This window comes from Gallus gallus, unplaced genomic scaffold, assembly GCF_016699485.2.
Source record: "Gallus gallus isolate bGalGal1 unplaced genomic scaffold, bGalGal1.mat.broiler.GRCg7b scaffold_60, whole genome shotgun sequence".
Classification (NCBI taxonomy): domain Eukaryota; kingdom Metazoa; phylum Chordata; class Aves; order Galliformes; family Phasianidae; genus Gallus; species Gallus gallus.
In genome coordinates this window covers 49,564-76,243 of record NW_024096012.1, presented here as the reverse complement: position 1 = coordinate 76,243, position 26,680 = coordinate 49,564, and the positions used below count along the sequence as shown (strand labels likewise).

Sequence of the window (26,680 nt, the reverse complement as noted above, 5' to 3'; positions counted from 1 at the left end):
CTCCTGTATGCAGTTCTGGGGTTCTATCACCATGGAGACCCCCAAAACCCCCCTCACTTCCCCCCCAAATCCCACTTCTGAAGCCTTTGGTGGTGGTTGGAGGACCTGGAGGTGGTGCTTGGAGGACCAACTGGTTTTGTCACTCTCCTGCCTACAACGTTCCAATTTACGCACTGTAATAAATGATGGTCTGTAGTGCTGTATGCAGTTCTGGGGGGTCTGTCGCCATGGAGAACCCCTAAAAGCCCCCCATTTCCCCCCCAAATCCCAATTCTGATCCCATTGGTGGTGCTTGGAGGACCCGGAGGTGGTGCTTGGAGGACCGACAGGTTCTGTACACCGTTCCAACCCACACACTGCAATAGGTGATGATGTTCCCTACAGCTGTGCACAGTTCTGGGGGTCTGTCACCATGGCAACCCCCACCCCCAATTTCTCCCCATATCCCCACCCTGATGCTGTATTTTACCTTGGAGGACCAATTTTTTTCCACCCCTTTCCTCCCCACCGCACTCCAAACCGCGGATTCCAATAAAAGCCGTTATTCTCTATGAACAAACCGCTTTTGGTGCCATTTTGAGGTCATTCGGGGCTTCGTTGAGGGTCTTTTTTTTTTTACCGGGGGGGGGGGGGGGGGGGGGGTAAAACCATAGAGTCGTGCGGGTAGAGCGTCAGGGCGGCGCTCTGCGCGCATCCCGCAGTGCCCACAGGAAGTGGCTGCGATAAGCCGGAAGTAAGGCAAGACGACCGGAAGTAGTCAGGTTCAGAGCGTAAGAGAGAGAGAAACTGAGAGGGAGATACCGGAAGCGGAAAAGGGAAGACCGGAAGTGGGCGCGGCCGCCACCGGGAGGAGCGGGCAGAGCGCCCCGCGCCGCCGCCACCATTGAGGCGGACGCGGAGCGGCGGCGGCGGCGCGCGGAGGGCGGAAGCGGCGGCGGTGGAACGACGCCGGGGCCCGCCGCCATGACATCGGCATCCACCAAGGTGAGAGGGAGGGACTTCCGGTGTGGGGCTGAAGGGACTTCCGGTGGCTCTGGGGCCCACGCTGAGCGCCCCCCCCCCACCCCCACACATTGAGCCCGGAGGGCCCCTCAGCCCCATAGAAACCCCATAGAGACCCCCTCAGCCCCATAGAAACCCCACTGGGCCCCTCAGCCCCACACATTGACCCCATAGGGACCCCCTCAGCCCCATAGAAACCCCATAGAGATCCCCTCAGCCCCATAGAAACCCCATAGGGCCCCTCAGCCCCACACATTGACCCCATAGGAACCCCCTCAGCCCCATAGAAACCCCATAGAGATTCCTTCAGCCCTATAGAAACCCCATAGGGCCCCTCAGCCCCACACATTGACCCCATAGGGACCCCCTCAGCCCCATAGAAATCCCATAGAGATCCCCTCAGCCCCATAGAAACCCCATAGGGCCCCTCAGCCCCACACATTGACCCCATAGGAACCCCCTCAGCCCCATAGAAACCCCATAGAGATCCCTTCAGCCCCATAGAAACCCCATAGAGATCCCCTCAGCCCCTTAGAAACCCCACAGGGACCCCCTCAGCCCCACAGAAACCCCACATGGACCCCCTCGGCCCCACGGAAACCCCATAGAATGCCCCCCCCATCCCCACACACTGACCCCATTGAACCCCTTCTGCCCCATAGGGACCCCTTCAGCCCCACAGAAACCCCATAAGGCCCCCCATCCCCACACAGTGACCCCATTGAACCCCTTCAGCCCCACAGAAACCCCACAGAAGCCCCCACTCCCTTCCCAGTATATCCCAATCCCTCCCAGTCCTCCCGCGGTCCCTCCCAGTCCCTTCCCAGTATATCCCAGTCCCTCCCAGTTCCCTTCCAGTCCCTTCCCAGTATATCCCAATCCCTCCCAGTCCCCTCCCAGTATATCCCAGTTCATCCCAGTATATCCCAGTCCTCCCCAGCCCATCCCAGTCCCTCTCAGTCCATCCCAGTATATCCCAGTCCCTCCCAGTCCCCTCCCAGCATATCCCAATCCCTCCCAGTCCCCTCCCAGTCCCTCCCTGTATATCCCAGTCCTTCCCAATCCCTCCCAGTCCCCTCCCAGTATATCCCAGTTCCTCCCACTATATCGCAGTCCCTCCCAGTCCCTCCCAGTATATCCCAATCCCTCCCAGTCCCCTCCCAGTCCCCTCCCAGTCCCTCCCAGTATATCCCAGTCCTTCCCAATCCCTTCCAGTCCCCTCCCAGTATATTCCAGTCCCTCCCAGTCCCTCCCAGTCCCCCCCAGTATATCCCAGTCCTTCCCAGTCCCTCCCAGTCCCCCCCAGTATATCCCAGTCCCCTTCTCATCCCTCCCAGTCCCCTCCCAGTCCCCTCCCAGTCCCTCCCAGTATATCCCAGTCCCTTCCCAGTCCATCCCAGTATATCCCAGTCCCCTTCTCATCCCTCCCAGTCCCCTCCCAGTCCCTCCCAGTATATCCCAGTCCCTCCCAGTCCATCCCAGTTGGTCCCCACAGGTCGGGGAGATCTTCTCGGCCGCCGGCGCCGCCTTCTCCCGCCTGGGGGAGCTCACCATGCAGCTGCACCCCATGGCCGACAGCCCCGCGGGGTACGGGCAGCTATGGGGGGATATGGGGGGTGAGATGGGGCAGCTATGGGGGGATATGGGGTCATATGGGGGGATATGGGGCAGCTGTGGGGGGATATGGGGGTGATATGGGGCAATAAGGGGGGATATGGGGCAGCTGTGGGGGGATATGGGGTCATATGGGGTGATATGGGGCAGCTATGGGGGGATATGGGGTCATATGGGGTGATATGGGGCAGCTATGGGGGGATATGGGGCAGCTATGGGGGGATATGGGGGGTGAGATGGGGCAGTTATGGGGGGATATGGGGTCATATGGGGTGATATGGGGCAGCTATGGGGGGATATGGGGGTGATATGGGGTCATATGGGGGGATATGGGGCAGCTGTGGGGTGATGGGGTGATAGGGGGCGATATGGGGGGTGATATGGGGTCATATGGGGTGATATGGGGCAGCTATGGGGGGATATGGGGTCATATGGGGTGATATGGGGCAGCTATGGGGGGATATGGGAGTGATATGGGGTCATATGGGGGGATATGGGGCAGCTATCGGGGGATATGGGGCAGCTATGGGGTGATGTGGGGGTGATATGGGGCGATATGGGGTGATATGGGGCAACTATGGGGTCATATGGAGGATATGGGGGGATATGGGGCAGCTATGGGGTGGTATGGGGGGATATGGGTTGATAAAGGGGGGATATGGGTTGATATGGGGCAATACAGGGCAACTATGGGGCGATACAGGGCAACTATGGGGGGATATGGGGCAGCTACGGGGGGATATGGGGTGATGGGGGGTGATATGGGGCAGCTATGGCGCTCTACGGGGCGCAATGGGGCTCTATGGGTCAGTCTGTGGGGCGCTGTGGGTCGCTATGGGTCAGCTATGGGGCACTCTGGGTCTATATGGGTCTCTATGGAGCTCTGTGGGGCCCAATGGGGCGCTATGGGGTGCTATGGGGCAGCTATGGGGCGCTATGGGATGCCATGGGTTTCTATGGGGCACTATGGATCAGTTATGGGGCAGCCATGGGGTGCTGTGGGGCAGCTATGGGTCTCTATCAGCTGCTATGGGTATCTATGGGTTCCTATGAGTCTATGGGACAGCTATGGGGCGCTGTGGGGCAGCTATGGGTCAGTTATGGATCTCTGAGTTGCTATGGGTCTCTATGGGTTCCTATGAGTCTATGGGTCGCTATGGGTCAGTTATGGGGCAGCCATGGGGCACTGTGGGGCAGCCATGGGGTGCTGTGGGACAGCTATGGGTCAGTTATGGGGCAGCCATGGGGCGCTGTGGGGCAGCTATGGGTCAGTTATGGGGCAGCCATGGGGCGCTGTGGGGCAGCCATGGGGCGCTGTGGGGCAGCTATGGGTCAGTTATGGGGCAGCCATGGGGCGCTGTGGGGCAGCTATGGGTCAGTTATGGGGCAGCCATGGGGCGCTGTGGGACAGCTATGGGTCAGTTATGGGGCAGCCATGGGGCGCTGTGGGGCAGCTATGGGTCAGTTATGGGGCAGCCATGGGGCGCTGTGGGGCAGGGCCAAGTGGACGGCGGCGGAGTTGGAGCTGCTGCGCGCGGCCGTGCGGCGCTTTGGGGACGACCTGCAGCGCATCAGCGCCATCATCAGGGAGCGCACGCTGTAAGGGGGCGGCCCCACTGCCCCCACCCCCCCCCCCACCGACCCCAAATACCCCACCGACCCCAAATACCCCACTGACCCCTCCCCTCCCCCCCCCCCCCCCCCCGGACCCCAAACCCCCCAAATTTCAGCCCCCAACCCCCCAAATTCTGCCCCAAATGGACCCCAAAGTGGGACAAATTTGGACCCAAATGGACCCCAAAATGGACCCAAATGGACCCCAAAATGGACCCAAATTGATCCCAAATACCTCACTGACCCCAAATACCCTACCGACCCCACATACCCCCCCCCCCCCGGGCCCCAAACACCCCAAATTTCAGCCCCCAAACCCCCAAATTCTGCCCCAAATGGACCCCAAAGTGGGACAAATTTGGACCCAAATGGACCCAAAAATGGACCCAAATTGACCCCAAAGGGACTCAAATGAATCCCAAATACCCCACCGACCCCAAATACCCCACTGACCCCTCCCCTACCCCCCCCCGGACCCCAAACCCCCCAAATTTCAGCCCCCAAACCCCCAAATTCTGCCCCAAATGGACCCCAAAGTGGGACAAATTTGGACCCAAATGGACCCAAAAATGGACCCAAATGGACCCCAAAATGGACCCAAATTGATCCCAAATACCTCACTGACCCCAAATACCCCACTGACCCCTCCCCTACCCCCCCCCGGACCCCAAACCCCCCAAATTTCAGCCCCCAAACCCCCAAATTCTGCCCCAAATGGACCCCAAAGTGGGACAAATTTGGACCCAAATGGACCCAAAAATGGACCCAAATGGACCCCAAAATGGGCCCAAATTGATCCCAAATACCTCACTGACCCCAAATACCCCACCGACCCCACATACCCCCCCCCCCGGCCCCAAACCCCCAAATTTCAGCCCCCAAACCCCCAAATTCTGCCCCAAATGGACCCCAAAATGGGACAAATTTGGACCCACATGGACCCAAAAACGGACCCAAATGGACCCCAAATGGACTCAAATGGACCCCAAATAACCCACTGACCCCAAATACCCCCATACCCCACTGACCCCCCCCCCCCCCCCGGACCCCAAATACCCCAAATTTCAGCCCCCAAACCCTCAAATTCTGCCCCAAATGGCCCAAAATGGACCCCAAAATGGACCCAAAATGCCCTCAAATGGACCCCAAATGCTCCCAAATGGACCCCAAAAGGACCCAAATTGATCCAAAATGGACGCAAAATGACCCCAAATATCCCAATTTCATCCTGAAATTGCCCCAAATTTCACCCTAATAGTGATCCAAAATGATCCCAAAATCCCCTTTTTTCACCCTAAAATCCTCTTCCTCCCTCCCTTTCCTTCACTTCCGGTTCCGTTCCTGGCCCCGCCCCCTTTCTCTTCCCGTCCAATCAGCGGCGCAGCGCGCCGGAAGGCCTACGAAGAGGGCGGGATCGCAGTGCGGCTCCTCCAAATTGCCCCCAAATCCCCCAATTTCACCCCAAAACTCCTTTAAAATACCCCAAATTCCCACAATTCCGCCCCAAAATGACCCGAAATCCCCCCAATTTCACCCCAAAATGCCCCCCAATCCCCTCCCCCTCCTCCATCCTCCAACTTCCGGTTCCGCCCTTAACCCCGCCCCCTTTCCTCTTTCCCGTCCAATCAGCGCTCAGCTCCGCGGCGCGGCGCGCCGGAAGGCGTACGAAGAGGGCGGGATCGCAGTGCCGCCGCCCCCCCCCGATTCACCCAAACGGGGGCAGCGCCGACCCGGGGGGGGGGCGGGGGGGGGCGGGGCGTCCCCGGAGCCTCCCCCGAAGAGACCCAAATCCGCTTCCGGTATGGGCCCCCCCCCCCCCCATTTTGGGATCCCCCCTCCCTCCCCCCCCCCCTAATTTGGGACCTCCCCCCACTCATCCGATTCAGACCCCCCCCCGTGATTTGGGACCCCCCTCCCATTTTGGGACCCCCCCATCCCATAATTTGCCCCCCCCCCCCCCCCCTCATTTTGGGACCCCCCCATCCCATAATTTGCCCCCCCCCCCCCCTCATTTTGGGACCCCCCCATCCCATAATTTGGGACCCCCCCTTCCATTTTGGGACCCCCCCATCCCATAATTTGGGACCCCCCCCCTCCCATTTTGGGACCCCCCCCATCCCATAATTTGGGCCCCCCCCCCAATTTTGGGACCCCCCCCAATATAAAACCCTCCCGTCAATTTGCCCCCCCCCCCCTTTCATAATTTGGGACCCCCCCTTTTCAGAACCCCCCCACCCAATTTCGGCCCCCCCCCCCAATTCAGGACCCCCTCCCAATTTGGGGCCTCCGCACCCCAGTTTGGGACCCCCCCACCCCCAATTTTGGACCCCCCCCCCATAATTTGGGACCCCTCCCATTTTTGGGACCCCCCCTCAATTTGGCCCCTCCCCTCCCCCCAATTTCTGACCCCCAATCCCCCCCCCCTCCCCCCCTTTCAGAGCCCCCCCCCACTGAGGCCGACCCCCCCGGGGGGGACGTGGTGGACGTGGAGGGATTGGGGGAACCCCCCCCCCCAAAAAGGACCCCCCCGGAATTGGGTGAGATGTGGGGCGCTGTGGGGTGGGGTGGGATATGGGGTGGGATGGGGCACTTGTGGGGCCCTATGGGTCTCTATGGGGCTCTTTGGGGCACTTATGGGGCTCTACGGGGCGCTGTGGGGCTCTATTGGGTGGATATGGGGTACTGTGGGGTTCTATGGGGTTCTATGGGGTGGGATGGGACACTTATGGGGCGCTATGGGGCCCTATGGGTCTCTATGGGGCTCTTTGGGGCACTTATGGGTCTCTATGGGGCGCTGTGGGGCTCTATGGGGTGGATATGGGGTACTGTGGGGTTCTATGGGGTTCTATGGGGTGGGATGGGACACTTATGGGGCGCTATGGGGCCCTATGGGTCTCTGTGGGGCTCTTTGGGGCACTTATGGGTCTCTATGGGGCGCTATGGGGCTCTATGGGGTGGATATGGGGCACTGTGGGGTTCTATGGGGCTCTATGGGGTAGAATGGGACACTTATGTGGCACTATGGGGCTCTATGGGGTGGATATGGGGCACTGTGGGGTTCTATGGGGCACTTATGGGGTTCTGTGGGTCTCTATGGGGCACTGTGGGGCTCTGTGGGGGTCTATGGGGTGGGATGGGACACTTACGGGGCGCTATGGGGCTCTATGGGGTGGATATGGGTCTCTGTGGGGTACTATGGGGCTCTATGGGGCACTATAGCGCACTTATGGGTCTCTATGGGTCTCTGTGGGGCACTGTGGGGCTCTATGGGGCACTGTGGGTCTCTATGGGTCTCTATGGGGCACTTACGGGGTTCTATGGGGTGGATATGGGTCTCTGTGGGGTACTATGGGGCTCTATGGGGCACTATAGCGCACTTATGGGTCTCTATGGGTCTCTATGGGGCACTGTGGGGCTCTATGGGACTCTATGGGGCACTTACGGGGTTCTATGGGGTGCTGTGTTTTCACTGTGTATCTTTATGCCCCCCCACAGTGTGAATGGAGCCCTCCGTGGGACCCCCCCTTAAAGGACCCCCCAACAACCGACGGACGCCGCCCCCCCCCCCCCCCCCTCCGGGACCCCCAAATCCCATCGGGGTTCCCCCCCCCCCCATATTTGCACCCCAATAAACGGCTGTGACCCCCCCCACGCCCCCCAATGCTTTGTGGTGTTTTCTGCCCCCCCACTCCCCATTAATGGGGACCCCCCGAATTTATAGGGACCCCCCAATTAATAGGGACCCCCCAATTTAACACCCCCCGTAATTAATGGGGGTCCCCCCAGTTTAAGGGACCCCCCCTAATTATAGGGACCCCCCCATTAATAGGGACTTCCCTAATTTAGATCCGCCCCCATTTATAGGGACCCCCCCTATTTATAGGGACCCCCCCTTTATGAAGACCTCTCCCAAACTTATAGGAGCCCCCCCCTATTTATAGGGACCCCCCCCCTTTATGAAGACCCCCTCCACTTTATGGGGACCCCCCCTATTTATAGGGACCCCCCCTTTATGAAGACCTCCTCCACTTTATGGGGGCCCCCCCTTATTTATAGGGATCCCCTCCACTTTATGGCCCCCCCCATTTATAGGGATCCCCCCTTTATGAAGACCCCCTCCACTTTAAGGGGACCCCCTCCTTTTTATAGGGGCCCCCCCTTAATGAAGACCGCCTCCACTTTATGCCCCCCCCCCCCCTACTTATAGGAACCCCTCCTTTATGAAGACCCCCCCCCACTTTATGGGGACCCCCCCTTTATGAAGACCCCCCCCCATTTTGCCCCCTTCCCCCATGGAAGCAGCCCGGAGTTCAGTTCAGTCTTTATTGGGGTGTCACAACAGCCACGGCTGGGGGTGGTGGGGGACCATCAGAGCTCCGCCTGTGGGGCGCTATGGGGCGCTATGGGGCGCTATGGGGTGCATATGGGGTGGTTATGGGGTGCTGTGGGGCACTATGGGGTGGGAATGGAGCACTGTGGGGCGCTATGGGGTGGATACGAGGTGCATATGGGGTGGTTATGGGGCACTGCGGGGCGCTGTGGGGCCCTGTGGGGTGGGAATGGGGCCCTATGGGGTGGTTATGGGGCACTGTGGAGTGCTATGGGGTGGATATGGGGCGCTGTGGGGCGCTATGGGGTGGTTATGGGGCGCTGTGAGGCGCTATGGGGTGGATATGGGGCTCTATGGGGTGCTTATGGAGCACTGTGGGGCGGTACGTGGTGGGTATGGGGCCCTATGGGGTGGTTATGGGGCGCTGTGGGGTGCTATGGGGTGGCTATGGGGTGCTATGGGGTGGCTATGAGGCACTGTGGGGCACCATGGGGTGGGTATGGGGGGAAATGGGGTGGCTATGGGGCACTGGGGGGCAGTATGGGATGGGTATGGGGTGGTTATAGGACGCTGTGGGACACTATGGGGTGGATACGAGACCATATAGGGTGCTTATGGGGCCCTATGGGGTGCCTATGGGGTGGTTATGGGGCTCTATGGGGCGCTCTGCGGACAATCACAGCTCCGGGTGTTGGTGACGGTGTTGGGGACCCCTCCGGGTGTTGGGGACCCCTCCGGGTGTTGTGGGGGACCCCTCCGGGTGTTGCTGGGGACAGTTCTGGGTGTTGGGGACCCCTCCGGGTGTTGGGGACCTCTCTGGGTGTTGTTGGGGTCACTCCGGGTGTTGTTGGGGACCTTCAGGGTGTTGTTGGGGTCCTCCAGGTGTTGTTGGGGACCCTCCCAGTGTTGGAGATGGTGTTGGAGACCCCTCCGGGTGTTGTTGGGGTCCCTCCGGGTGTTGTTGGGGTCCTCCAGGTGTTGTTGGGGACAGCTCTGGGTGTCATTGGGGTCCCTCAGAGTGTTGTTGGTGACACCTCCGGGTGTTGTTGGGGACCCTGGGGGTGTTGTTGGGGTCCTCCGGATGTTGTTGGGGTCCTCCAGGTGTTGCTGGGGTCCCTCCGGGTGTTGTTGGGGTCCTCCGGGTGTTGTTTTTGACACCTCCAGGTGTTGTTGGGGTCCCTCAGGGTGTTGTTGGAGTCTCTGGGGGTGTTGGGGTCCCCTCCGGGTGTTGTTGGGGTCCCTTGGGGTGTTGCTGGGGTCCCTCAGGGTATTGGGGTCCCTCGGGGTGTTGTTGGGATCCCTCAGGGTGTTGTTGGAGTCCCTTGGGGTCCCTGGGGGTGTTGTTGGGGACCCTGGGGTTGTTGTTGGGGTCCTCCAGGTGTTGTTGGGGTCCCTCGGGGTGTTGTTGCGGTCCTCTGAGGGTGTTGTTGGGGACCCTGGGGTTGTTGTTGGGGTCCCTGGGGGTGTTGTTGGGGACCCTGGGGTTGTTGTTGGGGTCCTCCAGGGTATTGGGGTCCCTGGGGGTGTTGTTGGGGTCCCTGGGGGTGTTGTTGGGGTCCCTGGGGGTGTCTCCGTGGCCGCTCACAGGGTGGCGCAGGGCTGCTGCCGACTGTAGTGCTCGAATTGGGTCCTCCAGCGGCCCATGTAGGAACTCCAGCGGTGGAACTCCAGGCGCCATTCGCGCTCAGCGTCCTCCGGAGGACCTACAGCCCAACGACCCCAAAAACGAGTCGGACCCTCCTGACCCCATCAGGACCCTATCAAAGCCCCCTGACACTATAAGGACCCCCTGACCCCATAAGGACCCCATCAGGACCCTAACAAAGCCCCCTGACACTATAAGGACCCCATAAGGACCCCATCAGGACCCTATCAAAGCCCCCTGACACTAAAAGGACCCCCTGACACTATAAGGACCCCATCAGGACCCTATCAAAGCCCCCTGACACTATAAGGACCACCTGACCCCATAAGGACCCCATCAGGACCCTAACAAAGCCCCCTGACACTAAAAGGACCCCCTGACCCCATAAGGACCCCATCAGGACCCTATCAAAGCCCCCTGACACTATAAGGACCCCATAAGGACCCCATCAGGACCCAATCAAAGCCCCCTGACACTATAAGGACCCCCTGACCCCATAAGGACCCCATCAGGACCCTATCAAAGCCCCCTGACACTATAAGGACCCCATAAGGACCCCATCAGGACCCTAACAAAGCCCCCTGACACTATAAGGACCCCATAAGGACCCCATCAGGACCCAATCAAAGCCCCCTGACACTATAAGGACTCCCTGACCCCATAAGGACCCCATCAGGACCCTATCAAAGCCCCCTGACACTATAAGGACCCCCTGACCCCATAAGGACCCCATCAGGAACATAACAAAGCCCCCTGACCCAATAAGACCCCATAAGGACCCCCTGACCCCATAAAGACCACGTAAGACCCCATAAGGAACCCATAAGACCCTATCAAAGCCCCCTGACCCCATAGAGGCCCTATAAAGACCCCATAAGGACCCCATACCGGCGTTCTTGAGCAGCTGGGGCAGGAAGCGGGTCCAGAAGGCACAGATCTGTGACCCCACATCCCCACATCCTTCTGTCCCCATAAGGACCTCTCAACCCCATAAGGACCCCATAAGGACCCTATACACCCCCTGACCCCATAAAGACCCCATAAGGACCCCATAAGGACCCCATACCGGTGGCGTTGAGCAGCTGGGGCAGGAAGCGGGTCCAGAAGGCGCAGATCTGTGACCCCACATCCCCACATCCCCCTGACCCCATAAGGACCCCATAAGGACCCTATACACCCCCAACCCCATAAAGACCCCATAAGGACCCCATAAGGACCCCATACCGGTGGCGTTGAGCAGCTTGGGCAGGAAGCGGGTCCAGAAGGCGCAGATCTGCGTCCTCAGGCCGTGCCCCACAGAAAGGGGTCGGGCGTTCAGGTGGGCGTAGCGCTGCCCCGATGGTGTGTAGGGCGGCCAGCGGGGGCCCCCCACCCCCCCATTGGGGTCCCTGTGGGGTCAGAGGTCAGAAAGGGGGGGATCAGGGAGGGGTCAGAGGTCATCTGAGCATCTGTGGGGTCAATGGGGGTCTGTGGGGTCAGCGAGGGCCCCCAACTCCTCCCCCCATGGACCCCAACGCCCCCATTCACCCCATCACCCCCATTGACCCCAACGCCCCCACTTCCCCCCTTTCACCCCATTCACCCCAATACCCCCATTGACCCCATTGACCCCAACGTCCCCACTGCCCCCAATGCCCCCATTGACCTCATTCACCCCAACGCCCCCATTCACCCCAATACCCCCATTGGCCCCAATACTCCCATTCACCCCAACGCCCCCATTCACCCCATCACCCCCATTGACCCCAACGCCCCCATTCACCCCATTCCCCCAACGCCCCCATTCACCCCATCACCCCCATTGACCCCAACGCCCCCATTCACCCCAACGCCCCCACTTCCCCCCTTTCACCCCATTCACCCCATCACCCCCATTGACCCCAACGCCCCCATTCACCCCAACGCCCCCACTTCCCCCCTTTCACCCCATTCACCCCAATACCCCCATTGACCCCACTGACCCCAACGTCCCCACTGCCCCCAACGCCCCCATTCACCCCATCACCCCCATTCACCCCAATGCCCCCATTCACCCCATCACCCCCATCGACCCCAATGTCCCCTCTTCCCCCAATGCCCCCATTCACCCCATCACTCCCATTCACCCCAACACCCCCACTGCCCCCAACGCCCCCATTCACCCCATTCACCCCAACGCCCCCATTGACCCCATTCAACCCAACGCCCCCATTCACCCCAACGCCCCCATTCACCCCATCACCCCCATTGACCCCAACGTCCCCACTGCCCCCAACGCCCCCATTCACCCCATCACCCCCATTGACCCCAACGCCCCCATTCACCCCATTCACCCCAACGCCCCCATTGACCCCATTCACCCCAACGCCCCCATTGACCCCATTCAACCCAACGCCCCCATTCACCCCAACGCCCCCATTCACCCCATCACCCCCATTGACCCCAACGTCCCCACTGCCCCCAACGCCCCCATTCACCCCATCACCCCCATTGACCCCAACGCCCCCATTCACCCCATTGACCCCAACGCCCCCATTCACCCCATTCACCCCAACGCCCCCATTGACCCCATTCAACCCAACGCCCCCATTCACCTCAATGGCCCCATTCACCCCATCCCCCCCATTGACCCCAACATCCCCACTGCCCCCAACGCCCCCATTCACCCCATCAACCCCATTCACCCCAATGCCCCCATTCACCCCATCACCCCCATTGACCCCAACGCCCCCATTCACCCCATTCACCCCAACGCCCCCATTGACCCCATTCACCCCAACGCCCCCATTGACCCCATTCAACCCAACGCCCCCATTCACCTCAATGGCCCCATTCACCCCATCCCCCCCATTGACCCCAACACCCCCACTGCCCCCAACGCCCCCATTCACCCCATCACCCCCATTCACCCCACTCCCCCCACTCCCCCCATCCACCCCCCAACCCCCCCCGCCCCCCCCCCCCCCGTCCCACCCCCCATCCCTTACCCCGTGCGGGCGAAGTTCCCCCAGTAGCGCATGATCCTCCGGCTCAGCTCCACCTCCTCCCTGGTGTAATTATTTCTGGGCTCCAGAGGCAGCCCGAAGACGAACTCAATCTCGTAACCGTGGGGGACCCCCATCCACGAAGGCCACAATAGGGTGGAGGAGCGGTGGTCGAACAGATAAGCGTAAACCTTCCCCCCCTCTGAGCCCAACGTTGGGCGAAGGCCATCAGGGGGCAAACCACGTTGTGGTCCCCCACGATGTCGTCCAAAGCCTCCCTGTTCTTCACGGGGTTATCGGCGTCCAACCAATCGGTGTAATGAAGCACCACGGCCTCAGCCGCCAATTCGGTCGCTTGGGGGACCCCCATGCGGACCCCCCCTAAAAACTCCTCCCTGCTGATGAGGCTTTCGTTGTCTTTCCCGAAGCCGGGGACCCCGTACACCAGGAAATAGGAACCCTCGTCCCTGACGGCCCCCAAAAGCACCTCCACCTCCCCGCCAGCCCTATGGGGTCTGGGGGGCATTTTGGCCCCATAAGTGTCGGGGGACGCCTCGTCTCTGTGGGGTCTGGGGGGCATTTTGGCCCCGTAAGCATCGGGGGATGTCTCGTCTCTGTGGGGTCTGGGGGGCATTTTGGCCCCGTAAGCGTCGGGGGATGTCTCGTCCCTATGGGGTCTGGGGGCTGCCTTGGCCCCATAAGCATCGGCCGACCCCTTGGCCCCATAAGCATCGGGTGGTGTCTCGTCTCTGTGGGTTCTGGGGGGCACCCTGGCCCCATAAGCATTCACCCCATCACCCTCAACCCCATAACCCTCCTTCACCCCATAACCCTCCCTGAGCCCCTCCTTCACCCCATAACCCCTATCCCCGTCACCCTCCCTCACCCCCCTCGCCCCATAACCCCCCCCATAACCCTCCTTCACCCCATAACCCCCCCGCGCCCCATAACCCCCATCCTTATCCCCCTCCTTGACTCTATCACCCCCATCCCCCCCCTTCACCCCATCCCTCTCCTTCACCCCATAACCCCCATCCCCCTCCTCGACCCCATAACCCCCCTTGACCCCATAACCCCCCTCCCCCCCTTCGACCCCATAGCCCCCTTCCCCCCCCTTCACCCCATCCCCCCCCTTCACCCCATAACCCCCCTCCCCCCCCTTCACCCCATCCCCCCCTTTCACCCCATAACCCCCGTCCCCCCCCTCGACCCCGTGACCGCCCTCCCCCCCCTTCACCCCATAATCCCCCCACAGCGCCACATCGGGGCTATCGACCACGAAATCCCCGTCCACCACGGGCACGAAAGCGAACCTAAAGACGCTTTGGGGCGGCATCACCACCCCTTCCCCTTCCAACAGCTCCGCCGCCTCCTTCCCCCTTAAGCACCCCAAAAACTCCGTCTCGTTCCCATAAGGGCACCCCACGGCCCTCCCCAAAGCCGCCGCCCTCCTCCTCCCTTCCGCCGCCCCTATAGTGGCCCACGGCCCGTTGGGGGATCCGCTCTGTAGGACGGCCCTACGGAACAACCCTTTGCTATGGGGCGATAAGAGGTGAAAACCCACCGAGGCGGCCCCGGCGCTCTCCCCGAATAAAGTGATCAAATCGGGGTCCCCTCCGAACGCCTCCGCGTTATCCCGAACCCATTGCAGGGCCAAACGTTGATCCCATAAACCCACATTGCCCGGAGCGTCCCTATGACCCGCTAAGGCCAAAAACCCCAAAGAGCCCACCCTATAATTCATGGACACCACCACCGCCTCCTCAGCCGCGGCCAAATAGCGCCCGTCGTAAACGTCCAAAGACACCGAACCGCTGTAAAAACCCCCCCCGTAAATCCACACCAAAACGGGGGCTCTGTAGGGTCGCCTTTTTGGGGTCCACACGTTGAGGTAAAGGCAATCCTCGCTCATTTCCCTATTGGGGTTCCACATCTCGGAGCCTTGGAAACCCGGGAAGGTGGTGTCTACCATCTGATAGCAGGCAAAGGGTTGCGAATCGGCGTCTCGGATGCCGGTCCATGGGGTCGGGATGGGGAGAGGGGGACGGAAACGGAGGGGTCCCAAAGGGGGGACGGCGAATGGGATCCCCAAAAAGGCGGCGGCCGTCGAACCCGATGGGCCGGCGGGGATCAAAAGGCCGCGGACGGAGCCGGTGGTGGTGCGGACCTCCGGGCGGTTGGGGGCGCTGTAGGCGAAATCCGGGTGGGCGGAAGTCGGGGAGGGGGAGAGGAGGAGGAGGAGGAGGAGGAAGAGAGGCGCCATCGCGGGGGGCTGTGGGGAGAGAGAAGAGTTGGGGGGGGGCGTTATAGGGTTATAGCGTTATGGGGTTATGGGGTGGGGAGGAGTGGGGCTATAGGGTGGGGTTATGGGGTGGTTATGGGGTAGTGATGGGGTGATGGAGTGGGGTTATGGGGCTATAGGGGGGGTTATGGGGTTGTGGGGTGGGGTTGTGGGGTGGTGATGGGGTGATGGAGTGGGGTTATGGGGTGATGGGGTGGCTTATGGGGGGGTTATAGGTTGGTTATGGGGTGGTGATGGGGTTATGGGGTGGTGATGGGGCACTATAGGGTGGCTATGGGGTTACGGGGTGGCTATGGGGTTCTGCTGGGGTGGTTATGGGGTGGCTGTGGGATGGCTATGGGGTGGTTATGGGGTGGCTGTGGGGTTCTGGGGTGGTTCTGGGGCGCTATGGGGCGCTATGGGGCGCTATGGGGTTCGACGGAGCCGGTGGTGGTGCGGACCTCCGGGCGGTTGGGGGCGCTGTAGGCGAAATCCGGGTGGGCGGAAGTCGGGGAGGGGGAGAGGAGGAGGAGGAGGAGGAGGAAGAGAGGCGCCATCGCGGGGGGCTGTGGGGAGAGAGAAGAGTTGGGGGGGGGCGTTATAGGGTTATAGCGTTATGGGGTTATGGGGTGGGGAGGAGTGGGGCTATAGGGTGGGGTTATGGGGTGGTTATGGGGTAGTGATGGGGTGATGGAGTGGGGTTATGGGGCTATAGGGGGGGTTATGGGGTTGTGGGGTGGGGTTGTGGGGTGGTGATGGGGTGATGGAGTGGGGTTATGGGGTGATGGGGTGGCTTATGGGGGGGTTATAGGTTGGTTATGGGGTGGTGATGGGGTTATGGGGTGGTGATGGGGCACTATAGGGTGGCTATGGGGTAATGGGGTGGCGATGGGGTTCTGCTGGGGTGACTATGGGGTAGCTATGGGGTGGCTATGGGGTGGTTCTGGGGCGCTATGGGGTGGGGGGGAGCCGGTGGTGGTGCGGACCTCCGGGCGGTTGGGGGCGCTGTAGGCGAAATCCGGGTGGGCGGAAGTCGGGGAGGGGGAGAGGAGGAGGAGGAGGAGGAGGAAGAGAGGCGCCATCGCGGGGGGCTGTGGGGAGAAACAGCTGTTAGGGGGCGCTATGGGGCGGGGTTATGGGGTGGGGTTATGGGGTAGGGGGGGTTATGGGGTGGTGGGGGGGGTTAGGGGTTATGGGGCTATAGGGCGGGGTTAGGGGGTGGGGGGTTTGTGGGGTGGGGGGGTTGGGGGGGTTATGGGGCTATAGGGTGGGGTTATGGGGTGGGGGGGTTATGGGGGTGGGTTGTGGGGGGGGTTATGGGGCTATAGGGTAGGGTTATGGGGTGTTATGGGGTGCTATGGGGTGGTTATGGAGTGGTTATGGGGTGCTATGGGGTGGCTATGGGGGGGTTATGGGGTTATGGGGTGGATATGTGGTGGCGATGGGGTGGATATGGGGTTCTGATGGGGTTATGGGGTGGCTATGGGGGGGTTATAGGGTGGTTATGGGGTGGTGATGGGGTTATGGGGTGGTTATGGGGTGATGGAGCGGGGTTATGGGGCTATAGGGTGGGATTATGGGGTTATGGGTGGGGTTATGGGGTGGTTATGGCGTGGTTATGGGGTGATGGAGTGGAGTTATGGGGCTATAGGGTGGGGTTATGGGGTTATGGGGTTATGGGGTGGCTATAGGGGCGGTGATGGGGTGGTGATGGGTTGATGGAATGGGGTTATGGGGCTATAGGGTGGGGTTATGGGGTGGTTATGGGGTGATGGAGTGGGGTTATGGGGTTGTGGGGTGGTTATGGGGCTGCTTATGGGGTTGTGGGGCTGAGTTGTGCAGCAGAGCCTCCCAGGGCCATCTGTGGGGCAGATCTATGGGGCAGAGCCCCCTCAGTGCCATCTATGGGGCAGATCTATGGGGCAGAGCCCCCCCAGTGAAATCTATGGGGCAGATCTATGGGGCAGAGCCATACCTGTGCCATCTATGGGGCAGAGCCCCCCCAGTGCCGTCTATGGGGCAGATCTATGGGGCGAATCTATGGGGTACAGCCTCCCCAGTGAAATCTATGGGGCAGAGCCTCCTCAGTTACCATCTAGGAAGCGGATCTATGGGGCAGAGCCCCCCCAGTGAAATCTATGGGGCAGATCTATGGGGCAGAGCCATACCTGTGCCATCTATGGGGCAGATCTATGGGGCAGAGCCACACCTGTGCCATCTGTAGGGCGGATCTATGGGGCAGAGCCCCCCCAGTGTCATCTATGGGGCAGATCTATGGGGCAGATCTATGGGGCAGAGCCATACCTGTGCCACCTATGGGGTGGAGCTATGGGGCAGAGCCCCCTCAGTTACCATCTATGAAGCGGATCTATGGGGCAGATCTATGGGGCAGAGCCCCCCCAGTGAAATCTATGGGGCGAATCTATGGGACAGAGTCCCCTCAGTGCCACCTATGGGGCAGAGCCCCCCCAGTGCCATCTATGGGGCAGAGCCCCCCCAGTGCCACCCATGGGGCAGATCTATGGGGCAGAGCCCACCCACTGCCCCCCTCCCCCCCCCGGGTTCCCATCTATGGGGCAGAGCCCCCCCAGTGCCATCTATGGGGCAGATCTATGGGGCAGAGCCCCCCCACTGCCCCCCTCCCCCCCCCCGGGTTCCCATCTATGGGGCAGAGCCCCCCCAGTGCCATCTATGGGGCAGATCTATGGGGCAGAGCCCCCCCACTGCCACCTATGGGACAGATCTATGGGGCAGAGCCTCCCCCCAGTGCCATCCATCTATGGGGCAGAGCCATACCTGTGCCATCTGTGGGGCAGAGCCCCCCCAGTGCCACCTATGGGGCAGATCTATGGGGCAGAGCCATACCTGTACCATCTATGGGGCAGAACCCCCCCAGTGCCACCTATGGGGCAGAGCTCCCTCAGTGTAACCTATGGGGCAGATCTATGGGGCAGAGCCATCCCAGTTACCATCTATTGCACTCATCTATGGGACAGATCTATGGGGCAGAGCCATACCTGTGCCATCCATGGGACGGATCTATGGGGCAGATCTATGGGGCCGATCTATAGGGCAGAGCCCCCCCCAGTGCCATCTATGGGGCAGATCTATGGGGCCGATCTATGGGGCAAAGCCATACCTGTGCCATCCATGGGACGGATCTATGGGGCAGATCTATAGGGCAGACCCCCCCCCCAGTGCCATCTATGGGGCAGATCTATGGGGCAGAGCCATACCTGTGCCATCTATGGGGCAGAGCCCCCCCCAGTGCCACCTATGGGGCAGAGCCATACCTGTGCCATCTCTCGTGCTGATCTATGGGGCAGATCTATGGGGCAGCCCCTCCCAGTGCCCCCCCCCCCCCCCCCCCCCCCCGGTTCCCATCTATGGGGCGGCGCTGTGGGGCCCCATGGGGTGGGCGGAAGTTCCCCCCCCCCCCCCCCCGCCCCCCCGCCCCACAACAGCTGTGGGGCAGCGCAGGTGGAGGAGCCCCAAATAGCAGCAAAGAATCCGTGGGGCGGAAATTGGGGGGGGGGGGGGATGGAAGGGGACACCTATGGGGCATTCCGGCCCCACACATCGGCCCCAGCCCCATAGATCGGCCCCATAGCAGGTCCCAGCCCCATAGATTGGCCCCATAGTGGGTTCCAGCCCCATAGATTGGCCCCATAGTGGGTCCTGGCCCCATAGATTGGCCCCATAGTGGGTCCTGGCCCCATAGATTGGTCTCATAGACTGTCCCAGCCCCATAGATTGGCTCCAGCCCCATAGATCAGCCCCATAGACATTTTCAGCCCCATAGATCGGCCCCATAGCGGGTCCTGGCCCCATAGATTGGCTCCTGCCCCATAGGTTGCCTCCAGCCCCATAGATCGGCCCCATATCGGGTTCCAGCCCCATAGATTGGCTCCAGCCCCATAGATCGGGCTATGGGGCAAAGCTATGGGGCAGAGCTGTGAGGTGCTATGGGGCAGATATGGCGCTATGGGGCGCTATGGGGCAGCTATGGGGCAGAAATGTGCGGCAATGGGAATGGATGGAGGATGAATGGGGGCTATGGGGCGCTATGGGGCGCTATAGGGTGACTATAGGGCATCTATGGGGCAGAGCTATGGGGCTCTATGGGGCTCTATGGGGCAGAGATGGTGTTATGGGGTGCAGAGATGGAGGACAGTGGGAATGGATGGAGAATGAATGGGGGTTATGGGGTTATGGGGCGCTATGGGGCGCTATAGGGCAGCTATGGGGCATCAATGGGGCAGAGCTATGGGGCAGAGGTATGGGGCTCTATGGGGCAGATATGGAGCTCTATGGGGCAGAGACGTGGGCTGATATGAGGCAATGGGAATGGATAGAGGACGAATGGGGTCTTTGGGGTTATGGGGCGCTATGGGGCGCTATAGGGCGCTATGGGCATCTATGGGGCAGATCTATGGGACTCTATGGGGCTCTATAGGGCTCTATTGGGCAGAGATGGAGGGCAATGGGAATGGATGGAGGATGAATGGGGTCTATGGGGTTATGGGGCGCTATGGGGCGCTATGGGGCGGCTATGGGGCATCTATGGGGCAGATCTATGGGGCTCTATAGGGCAGAGATGGCGTTATGGGGTGCAGAGGTGGAGGGCAGTGGGAATGGATGGAGGATGAATGGGGGCTATGGGGTTATGGGGCGCTATAGGGCAGCTATGGGGCATCTATGGGGCAGAGCTATGGGGCGCTATGGGGCTCTATGGGGCAGAGATGGGGCTCTATGGGGCAGAGATGGAAGGCAATAGGAATGGATGGAGAATGAATGGGGGCTATGGGGATATGGGGCGCTATGGGGCGGCTATGGGGCATCTATGGGGCAGAGCTATGGGGCGATATGGGGCTCAATGGGGCAGAGATGGAAGGCAATGGGAATGGATGGAGGATGAATGGGGGCTGTGGGGTTATGGGGCGCTATGGGGCGCTATGGGGCGGCTATGGGGCATCTATGGGGCAGAGCTATGGGGCGCTATGGGGCTCTATGGGGCAGATATGGAGCTCTATGGGGCCGATATGAGGCAATGGGAATGGATGGAGGATGAATGGGGTCTTTGGGGTTATGGGGCGCTATGGGGCGCTATAGGGCGGCTATGGGGCATCTATGGGGCAGAGCTATGGGGCGCTATGGGGCTCTATGGGGCAGATATGGAGCTCTATGGGGCAGAGATGGAGGGCAATGGGAATGGATGGAGGATGAATGGGGTCTATGGGGCGCTATGGGGCGCTATGGGGCGCTATAGGGCAGCTATGGGGCATCTATGGGGCAGAGCTATGGGGCGGATCTATGGGGCCGCCCCGTCCTCACCTCCGTGGCTGCGCCTTTGGCCGCTGCGGTGGCTGCAAAACGGCGTCACGGTGGGGGGGGGGGGGGCGGTGGGGGAGGGGTTCATTTATGGGGTGGGGGGGGGGGGGGGGGGGGGTTGGGCCGCCCCTCCCCCACCGCTGCGGCACCGCCGCCCCTCCCCCACCCCGGCACCGCCTCCGCCCCATTGAGCCGCTGTGGGGGACGGGGCCGCCCCATAGATGCCCTATAGGGTCCCCATGGCTGCCCCGTAGATGCCCTATAGGGTCCCCATGGCTGCCCCATAGATCCCCTATAAAAGCCCTATGGCTGCCCCAAAGATCCCCTATAGAAGCTCCATAGGTCCCCTATAAAAGCCCTATGGCTGCCCCATAGATCCCCTATAGGGTCCCCATGGCTGCCCCATAGATGCCCTATAGGGTCCCCATGGCTGCCCCATAGATCCCCTATAAAAGCCCTATGGCTGCCCCATAGATCCCCTATAAAAGCCCCATAGATCCCCTATAAAAGCCCTATGGCTGCCCCATAGATCCCCTATAGGGTCCCCATGGCTGCCCCATAGATCCCCTATAGAAGCTCCATAGATCCCCTATAAAAGCCCTATGGCTGCCCCATAGATCCCCTATAAAAACGCTATGTCTGCCCCATAAATCCCCTATAGAAGCCCCATAGATCCCCTATAGAAGCTCCATAGATCCCCTATAGGATCCCCCTTGCTGCCCCATAGATCCCCTATAAAAGCCCCATAGATCCCCTATAAAAGCCCTATGGCTGCCCCATAGATCCCCTATAAAAGCCCCATAGATCCCCTATAAAAGCCCTATGGCTGCCCCATAGATCCCCTATAGGGTCCCCATGGCTGCCCCATAGATCCCCTATAGAAGCTCCATAGATCCCCTATAAAAGCCCTATGGCTGCCCCATAGATCCCCTATAAAAGCGCTATGTCTGCCCCATAAATCCCCTATAGAAGCCCCATAGATCCCCTATAGAAGCTCCATAGATCCCCTATAGGATCCCCCTTGCTGCCCCATAGATCCCCTATAAAAGCCCCATAGATCCCCTATAAAAGCCCTATGGCTGCCCCATAGATCCCCTATAAAAGCCCCATAGGTCCCCTATAAAAGCCCTATGGCTGCCCCATAGATCCCCTATCCCTATAGGGGATCTATGGGGCAGCCATGAGGATCTATGGGGCAGCCATGGGGATTTATAGAGGATCTATGGGGCATCCCTGGGGATTCTATGGGGCAGCCATAGAGATTCCATAGGAGATCTATGGGGCAGCCATGGTGATTTATAGGGGATCTATGGGGCAGCCATAGGGATCCTATAGGCTATCTAGGGGATCTATAGGGCATGGTGGGGGAGGGGCGGCCCCAAAGCTGCCCCATAGAGACCCCCCCGATGTCCCTGATGTCCCCAATGCCCCCAATGTCCCCAATGTCCCCACTGACCCCAATGTCCCCCAATGTCCCTCCCATGTCCCCATTGTCCCCCCCATGTCCCCATATATGGCCCCATTGTCCCCCCCCACGTCCCCATTGTCCCCCCCATGTCCCCATGTCCCACTGTCCCCCCCATATCCCCATTGTCCCCCCCATATCCTCATTTCCCCCCCATATCCCCATTGCCCCCCCCATGTCCCCATTGTCCCCATTGCCCCCCCATGTCCCCATTGTCCCCTCCCATTGTCCCTCCCATGTCCCTCTGTCCCATTGTCCCCCCATGTCCCCATTGTCCCCCCCATATCCCCATTGCCCCCCCATGTCCCCATATCTGTCCCCATTTCCCCCCCCATGTCCCCATATCCTTATTGTCCCCCCATGTCCCCATTGTCCCCCCATGTCCCCATTGTCCCCCCCATATCCCCATTTCCCCCCATCCCCATTTCCCCCCCATCCCCCCATTGTCCCCTCCCATTGTCCCCCCATGTCCCCATATCCTTATTGCCCCCCCATGTCCCCATTGTCACCTCCATATCCCCATTTCCCCCCCATCCCCATTTCCCCCCCCATCCCCCCATTGTCCCCCCATGTCCCCATATCCTTATTGTCCCCCCATGTCCCCACTGTCCCCTCCCATTGTCCCCTCCCATTGTCCCCTCCCATTGTCCCCCCATATCCCCCCCATGTCCCCATATCCGCCCCCATTGTCCCCTCCCACTGTCCCCCCCATATCCCCATTCCCCCCCCATATCCCCATTGTCCCCCTCCATGTCCCCACTGTCCCCTCCCATTGTCCCCTCCCACTGTCCCCCCCCATGTCCCCATATCTGTCCCCATTGTCCCCCCATGTCCCCATATCCTTATTGTCCCCCCATGTCCCCATTGTCCCCTCCCATTGTCCCCCCATGTCCCCACTGTCCCCTCCCATTGTCTCCCCATGTCCCCACTGTCCCCTCCGACTGTCCCCTCCCATTGTCCCCTCCCATTGTCCCCCCATGTCCCCATTTCCCCCCCCATGTCCCCATATCCTTATTGTCCCCCCATGTCCCCATTGTCCCCTCCCACTGTCCCCTCCCATTGTCCCCCCCATGTCCCCATTGCCCCCCCCATGTCCCCATATCCTTATTGCCCCCCCATGTCCCCACTGTCCCCTCCCATTGTCCCCTCCCATTGTCCCCTCCCATTGCCCCCCCCCATGTCCCCATATCCACCCCCATTGTCCCCTCCCATTATCCCCCCATGTCCCCATATCCTTATTGCCCCCCCATGTCCCCATTGTCCCCCCATGTCCCCTCCCATTGTCCCCCCCATGTCCCCATTTCCCCCCCCATGTCCCCATTGTCCCCATTGCCCCCCCATGTCCCCATTGCCCCCCCATGTCCCCACTGTCCCCTCCCACTGTCCCCTCCCATTGTCCCCTCCCATTGTCCCCCCATGTCCCCATATCCTTATTGCCCCCCCATGTCCCCACTGTCCCCTCCCATTGTCCCCTCCCATTGCCCCCCCCCATGTCCCCATATCCACCCCCATTGTCCCCTCCCATTATCCCCCCATGTCCCCATATCCTTATTGCCCCCCCATGTCCCCATTGTCCCCCCATGTCCCCTCCCATTGTCCCCCCCATGTCCCCATTTCCCCCCCCATGTCCCCACTGTCCCCTCCCCATATCCACCCCCATTGTCCCCTCCCATTATCCCCCCATGCCCCATATCCACCCCCATTGTCCCCTCCCACTGTCCCCCCCATGTCCCCACTGTCCCCTCCCACTGTCCCCTCCCACTGCCCCCCCCCCCCCTTACGTCACCCCATGTGCGGCCGCCGCCTGTTTGCCCTCCGGGCGCCCCCCCCCCCCCTTTATGTCCCCCCCCCCCTTTGTGTGTCCCCACCTTTGGGTGTCACCGCGGCTGCGTCACTGCCCGTGGTGGCACCGCCCGTTTGTGGTGGCAACGGAGGGACGGCAACAGCGGCACAGCCCTACAATCCTACAACGGCCCCACAATGGCCCTATAATGGCCCTACAATCCTACAACGGCCCCACAATGGCCCTATAATGGCCCTACAATCCTACAACGGCCCCACAATGGCCCTATAATGGCCCTACAATCCTACAACGGCCCCACAATGGCCCTATAATGGCCCTACAATCCTACAACGGCCCCACAATGGCCCTATAATGGCCCTACAATCCTACAACGGCCCCACAATGGCCCTATAATGGCCCTACAATCCTACAACGGCCCCATAATGGCCCTATAATGGCCCTACAATCCTACAACGGCCCCATAATGGCCCTATAATGGCCCTACAATCCTACAACGGCCCCACAATGGCCCTATAATGGCCCTACAATCCTACAACGGCCCCATAATGGCCCTATAATGGCCCTACAATCCTACAACGGCCCCATAATGGCCCTATAATGGCCCTACAATCCTACAACGGCCCCACAATGGCCCTATAATGGCCCTACAATCCTACAACGGCCCCATAATGGCCCTATAATGGCCCTACAATCCTACAACGGCCCCACGATGGCCCTATAATGGCCCTACAGTGGCCTCAGGACGGCCCTAAAATGGCCCTATAATGGCCCTACAATCCTACAACGGCCCCACAATGGCCCTATAATGGCCCTACAATCCTACAACGGCCCCATAATGGCCCTATAATGGCCCTACAATCCTACAACGGCCCCATAATGGCCCTATAATGGCCCTACAATCCTACAACGGCCCCACAATGGCCCTATAATGGCCCTACAATCCTACAACGGCCCCATAATGGCCCTATAATGGTCCTACAATCCTACAACGGCCCCACAATGGCCCTATAATGGCCCTACAATGGCCCCAGGACGGCCCTATAGTGGCCCTATAATGGCCCTATAATGGCCCTACAGTGGCCCCACGACGGCCTTATAATGGACCTACAATGGCCCTAAAATAGCCCTGCAATGGCCCTACAATGGCCCTATAATGATCCTACAATGGCCTCACAATGGCCCTACAGTGGCCCCAGGACGGCCCTATAGTGGCCCTATAATGGCCCTACAATGGCCCCACGATGGCCCTATAATGGCCCTACAATGGCCTCAGGACGGCCCTATAATGGCCCTATAATGGCCCTACAGTGGCCCCAGGACAGCCCTATAGTGGCCCTACAATGACCCTATAATGACCCCTATAATGGCCCTACAATGGCCCCAGGATGGCCCTATAGTGGTCCTATAGTGGCCCTACAGTGGCCCCATCTGCCCCATAAGGTCTCCATATCTGTCCCATAATGTCCCCATAATGTCCCCATAACCCCACACAGATGTCCCCGTGGTGTCCCCATAATGTCCCCATAATGACCCCGTAATGTCCCAATAATGTCCCCAATGGTGTCCCCACCCTGAGATGTCCCCAATGTCCCCAACTTCCCAATGTCCCCATTGTCCCCAATGATGTCCCCATAACCCCAATGTCCCCAATGATGTCCCCAATGCCCCCAATGTCCCCACTGACCCCAATGTCCCCAATGTCCCCATATCCCCAAAGATGTCCCCAATGTCCCCTTTGACCCCATTGCCCCCATATCCCCAAAGATGTCCCCAATGTCCCCAATGTCCCCAATGTCCCCCATTACTCTCAGTGTCCCCAATGTCTCCAATGTCCCCAACGACCCCATACACCCAATGAGGTCCCCAACGTCCCCTTTGACCCCATTGCCCCCTATCCCCAATGATGTCCCCATATCCCCAATGATGTCCCCAATGTCCCCAATATCCCCCATTGCCCCCAATGTCCCCCATGTCCCCCATGTCCCCCTATCCCCAATGATGTCCCCAATGTCCCCATAACCCCAATGTCCCCAATGTCCCCCACGACCCCATATCCCCATATCCTCAATGATGTCCCCAACGTCCCCAATACCCCCAATGTCCCCATATCCCCATATCCCCAATGATGTCCCCAATGTCCCCAATGTCCCCATATCCCCAATGATGTCCCCAATGTCCCCATAACCCCAATGTCCCCAATGTCCCCCCATATCCCCCTATCCCCAGTGATGTCCCCAATGTCCCCATAACCCCAATGTCCCCAATATCCCCCCTTGCCCCCAATATCCCCCATTGCCCCCAAGGTCCCCAATGTCCCCCTATCCACAATGATGTCCCCAATGTCCCCAATAACCCCATATCCTCAATGATGTCCCCAATGTCCCCAATGTCCCCATATCCTCAATGATGTCCCCAATGTCCCCAATATCCCCCAATGTCCCCAATGTCCCCAATGATGCCCCCAATGTCCCCATTGCCCCCAATGCCCCCAATGTCCCCATATCCCCAATGATGTCCCCAATAACCCCATTGCCCCCAATGTCCCCACTGTCCCCAATATCCCCCATTGCCCCCAATATCCCCCATTGCCCCCAAGGTCCCCAATGTCCCCCTATCCCCAATGATGTCCCC

General features: G+C 60.4%; 2 protein-coding genes across 5 annotated transcripts; one reads left to right on the top strand and one right to left on the bottom strand.

The window, feature by feature from the left end:
- The first annotated feature begins 823 nt into the window (after positions 1-823).
- On the top strand, positions 824-7,882 carry CUNH17orf49 (chromosome unknown C17orf49 homolog). 3 transcript variants are annotated; one of them, XM_040657195.2, is made up of 6 exons: positions 824-984; positions 2,498-2,589; positions 4,114-4,215; positions 5,860-6,029; positions 6,669-6,767; positions 7,726-7,882. In XM_040657195.2, exons 1-6 carry the CDS (start codon positions 964-966, stop codon positions 7,728-7,730), a joined length of 489 nt encoding a protein of 162 aa, XP_040513129.1. In that variant the 5' UTR covers positions 824-963; the 3' UTR covers positions 7,731-7,882. The 3 variants fall into 3 exon arrangements, with proteins under 3 accessions (XP_040513129.1, XP_040513128.1, XP_046762159.1); XM_040657194.2 differs by having other exon boundaries at positions 4,093-4,215; XM_046906203.1 differs by lacking the exon at positions 4,114-4,215.
- A 657-nt stretch (positions 7,883-8,539) lies between these two features.
- Positions 8,540-24,755, bottom strand: ACHE (acetylcholinesterase (Cartwright blood group)). Of its 2 annotated transcripts, XM_040657199.2 has the most exons (10): positions 24,114-24,755; positions 17,625-17,680; positions 17,425-17,459; positions 16,436-16,540; positions 15,911-16,015; positions 14,430-15,440; positions 13,641-13,655; positions 13,172-13,446; positions 11,430-11,593; positions 8,540-10,263 (listed from the first exon to the last, which is right to left on the bottom strand). In XM_040657199.2, exons 3-10 carry the CDS (start codon positions 17,431-17,433, stop codon positions 10,142-10,144), a joined length of 1,806 nt encoding a protein of 601 aa, XP_040513133.1. In that variant the 5' UTR covers positions 17,434-17,459; positions 17,625-17,680; positions 24,114-24,755; the 3' UTR covers positions 8,540-10,141. The 2 variants fall into 2 exon arrangements, with proteins under 2 accessions (XP_040513133.1, NP_001383926.1); NM_001396997.1 differs by lacking the exons at positions 15,911-16,015; positions 16,436-16,540; positions 17,425-17,459; positions 17,625-17,680; positions 24,114-24,755 and adding an exon at positions 20,784-20,827.
- Positions 24,756-26,680: the final 1,925 nt, after the last annotated feature.

Bases quoted from the DNA above. Each gene is read 5' to 3' on its own strand.
- CUNH17orf49 (XM_040657194.2), top strand. From the start codon at position 964: ATGACATCGGCATCCACCAAG. The intron at 4,216-5,859 runs GTAAGGGGGCGG...CCGTCCAATCAG, and splicing joins ATCATCAGGGAGCGCACGCT to CGCTCAGCTCCGCGGCGCGG. The intron at 6,030-6,668 runs GTATGGGCCCCC...CCCCCCTTTCAG, and splicing joins GAGACCCAAATCCGCTTCCG to AGCCCCCCCCCACTGAGGCC.
- ACHE (XM_040657199.2), bottom strand. The intron at 15,441-15,910 runs GTCCGCACCACC...CTCTCCCCACAG, and splicing joins GCGCCCCCAACCGCCCGGAG to CCCCCCGCGATGGCGCCTCT. The intron at 10,264-11,429 runs GTATGGGGTCCT...GTTGGGCTGTAG, and splicing joins CAAGCTGCTCAACGCCACCG to GTCCTCCGGAGGACGCTGAG.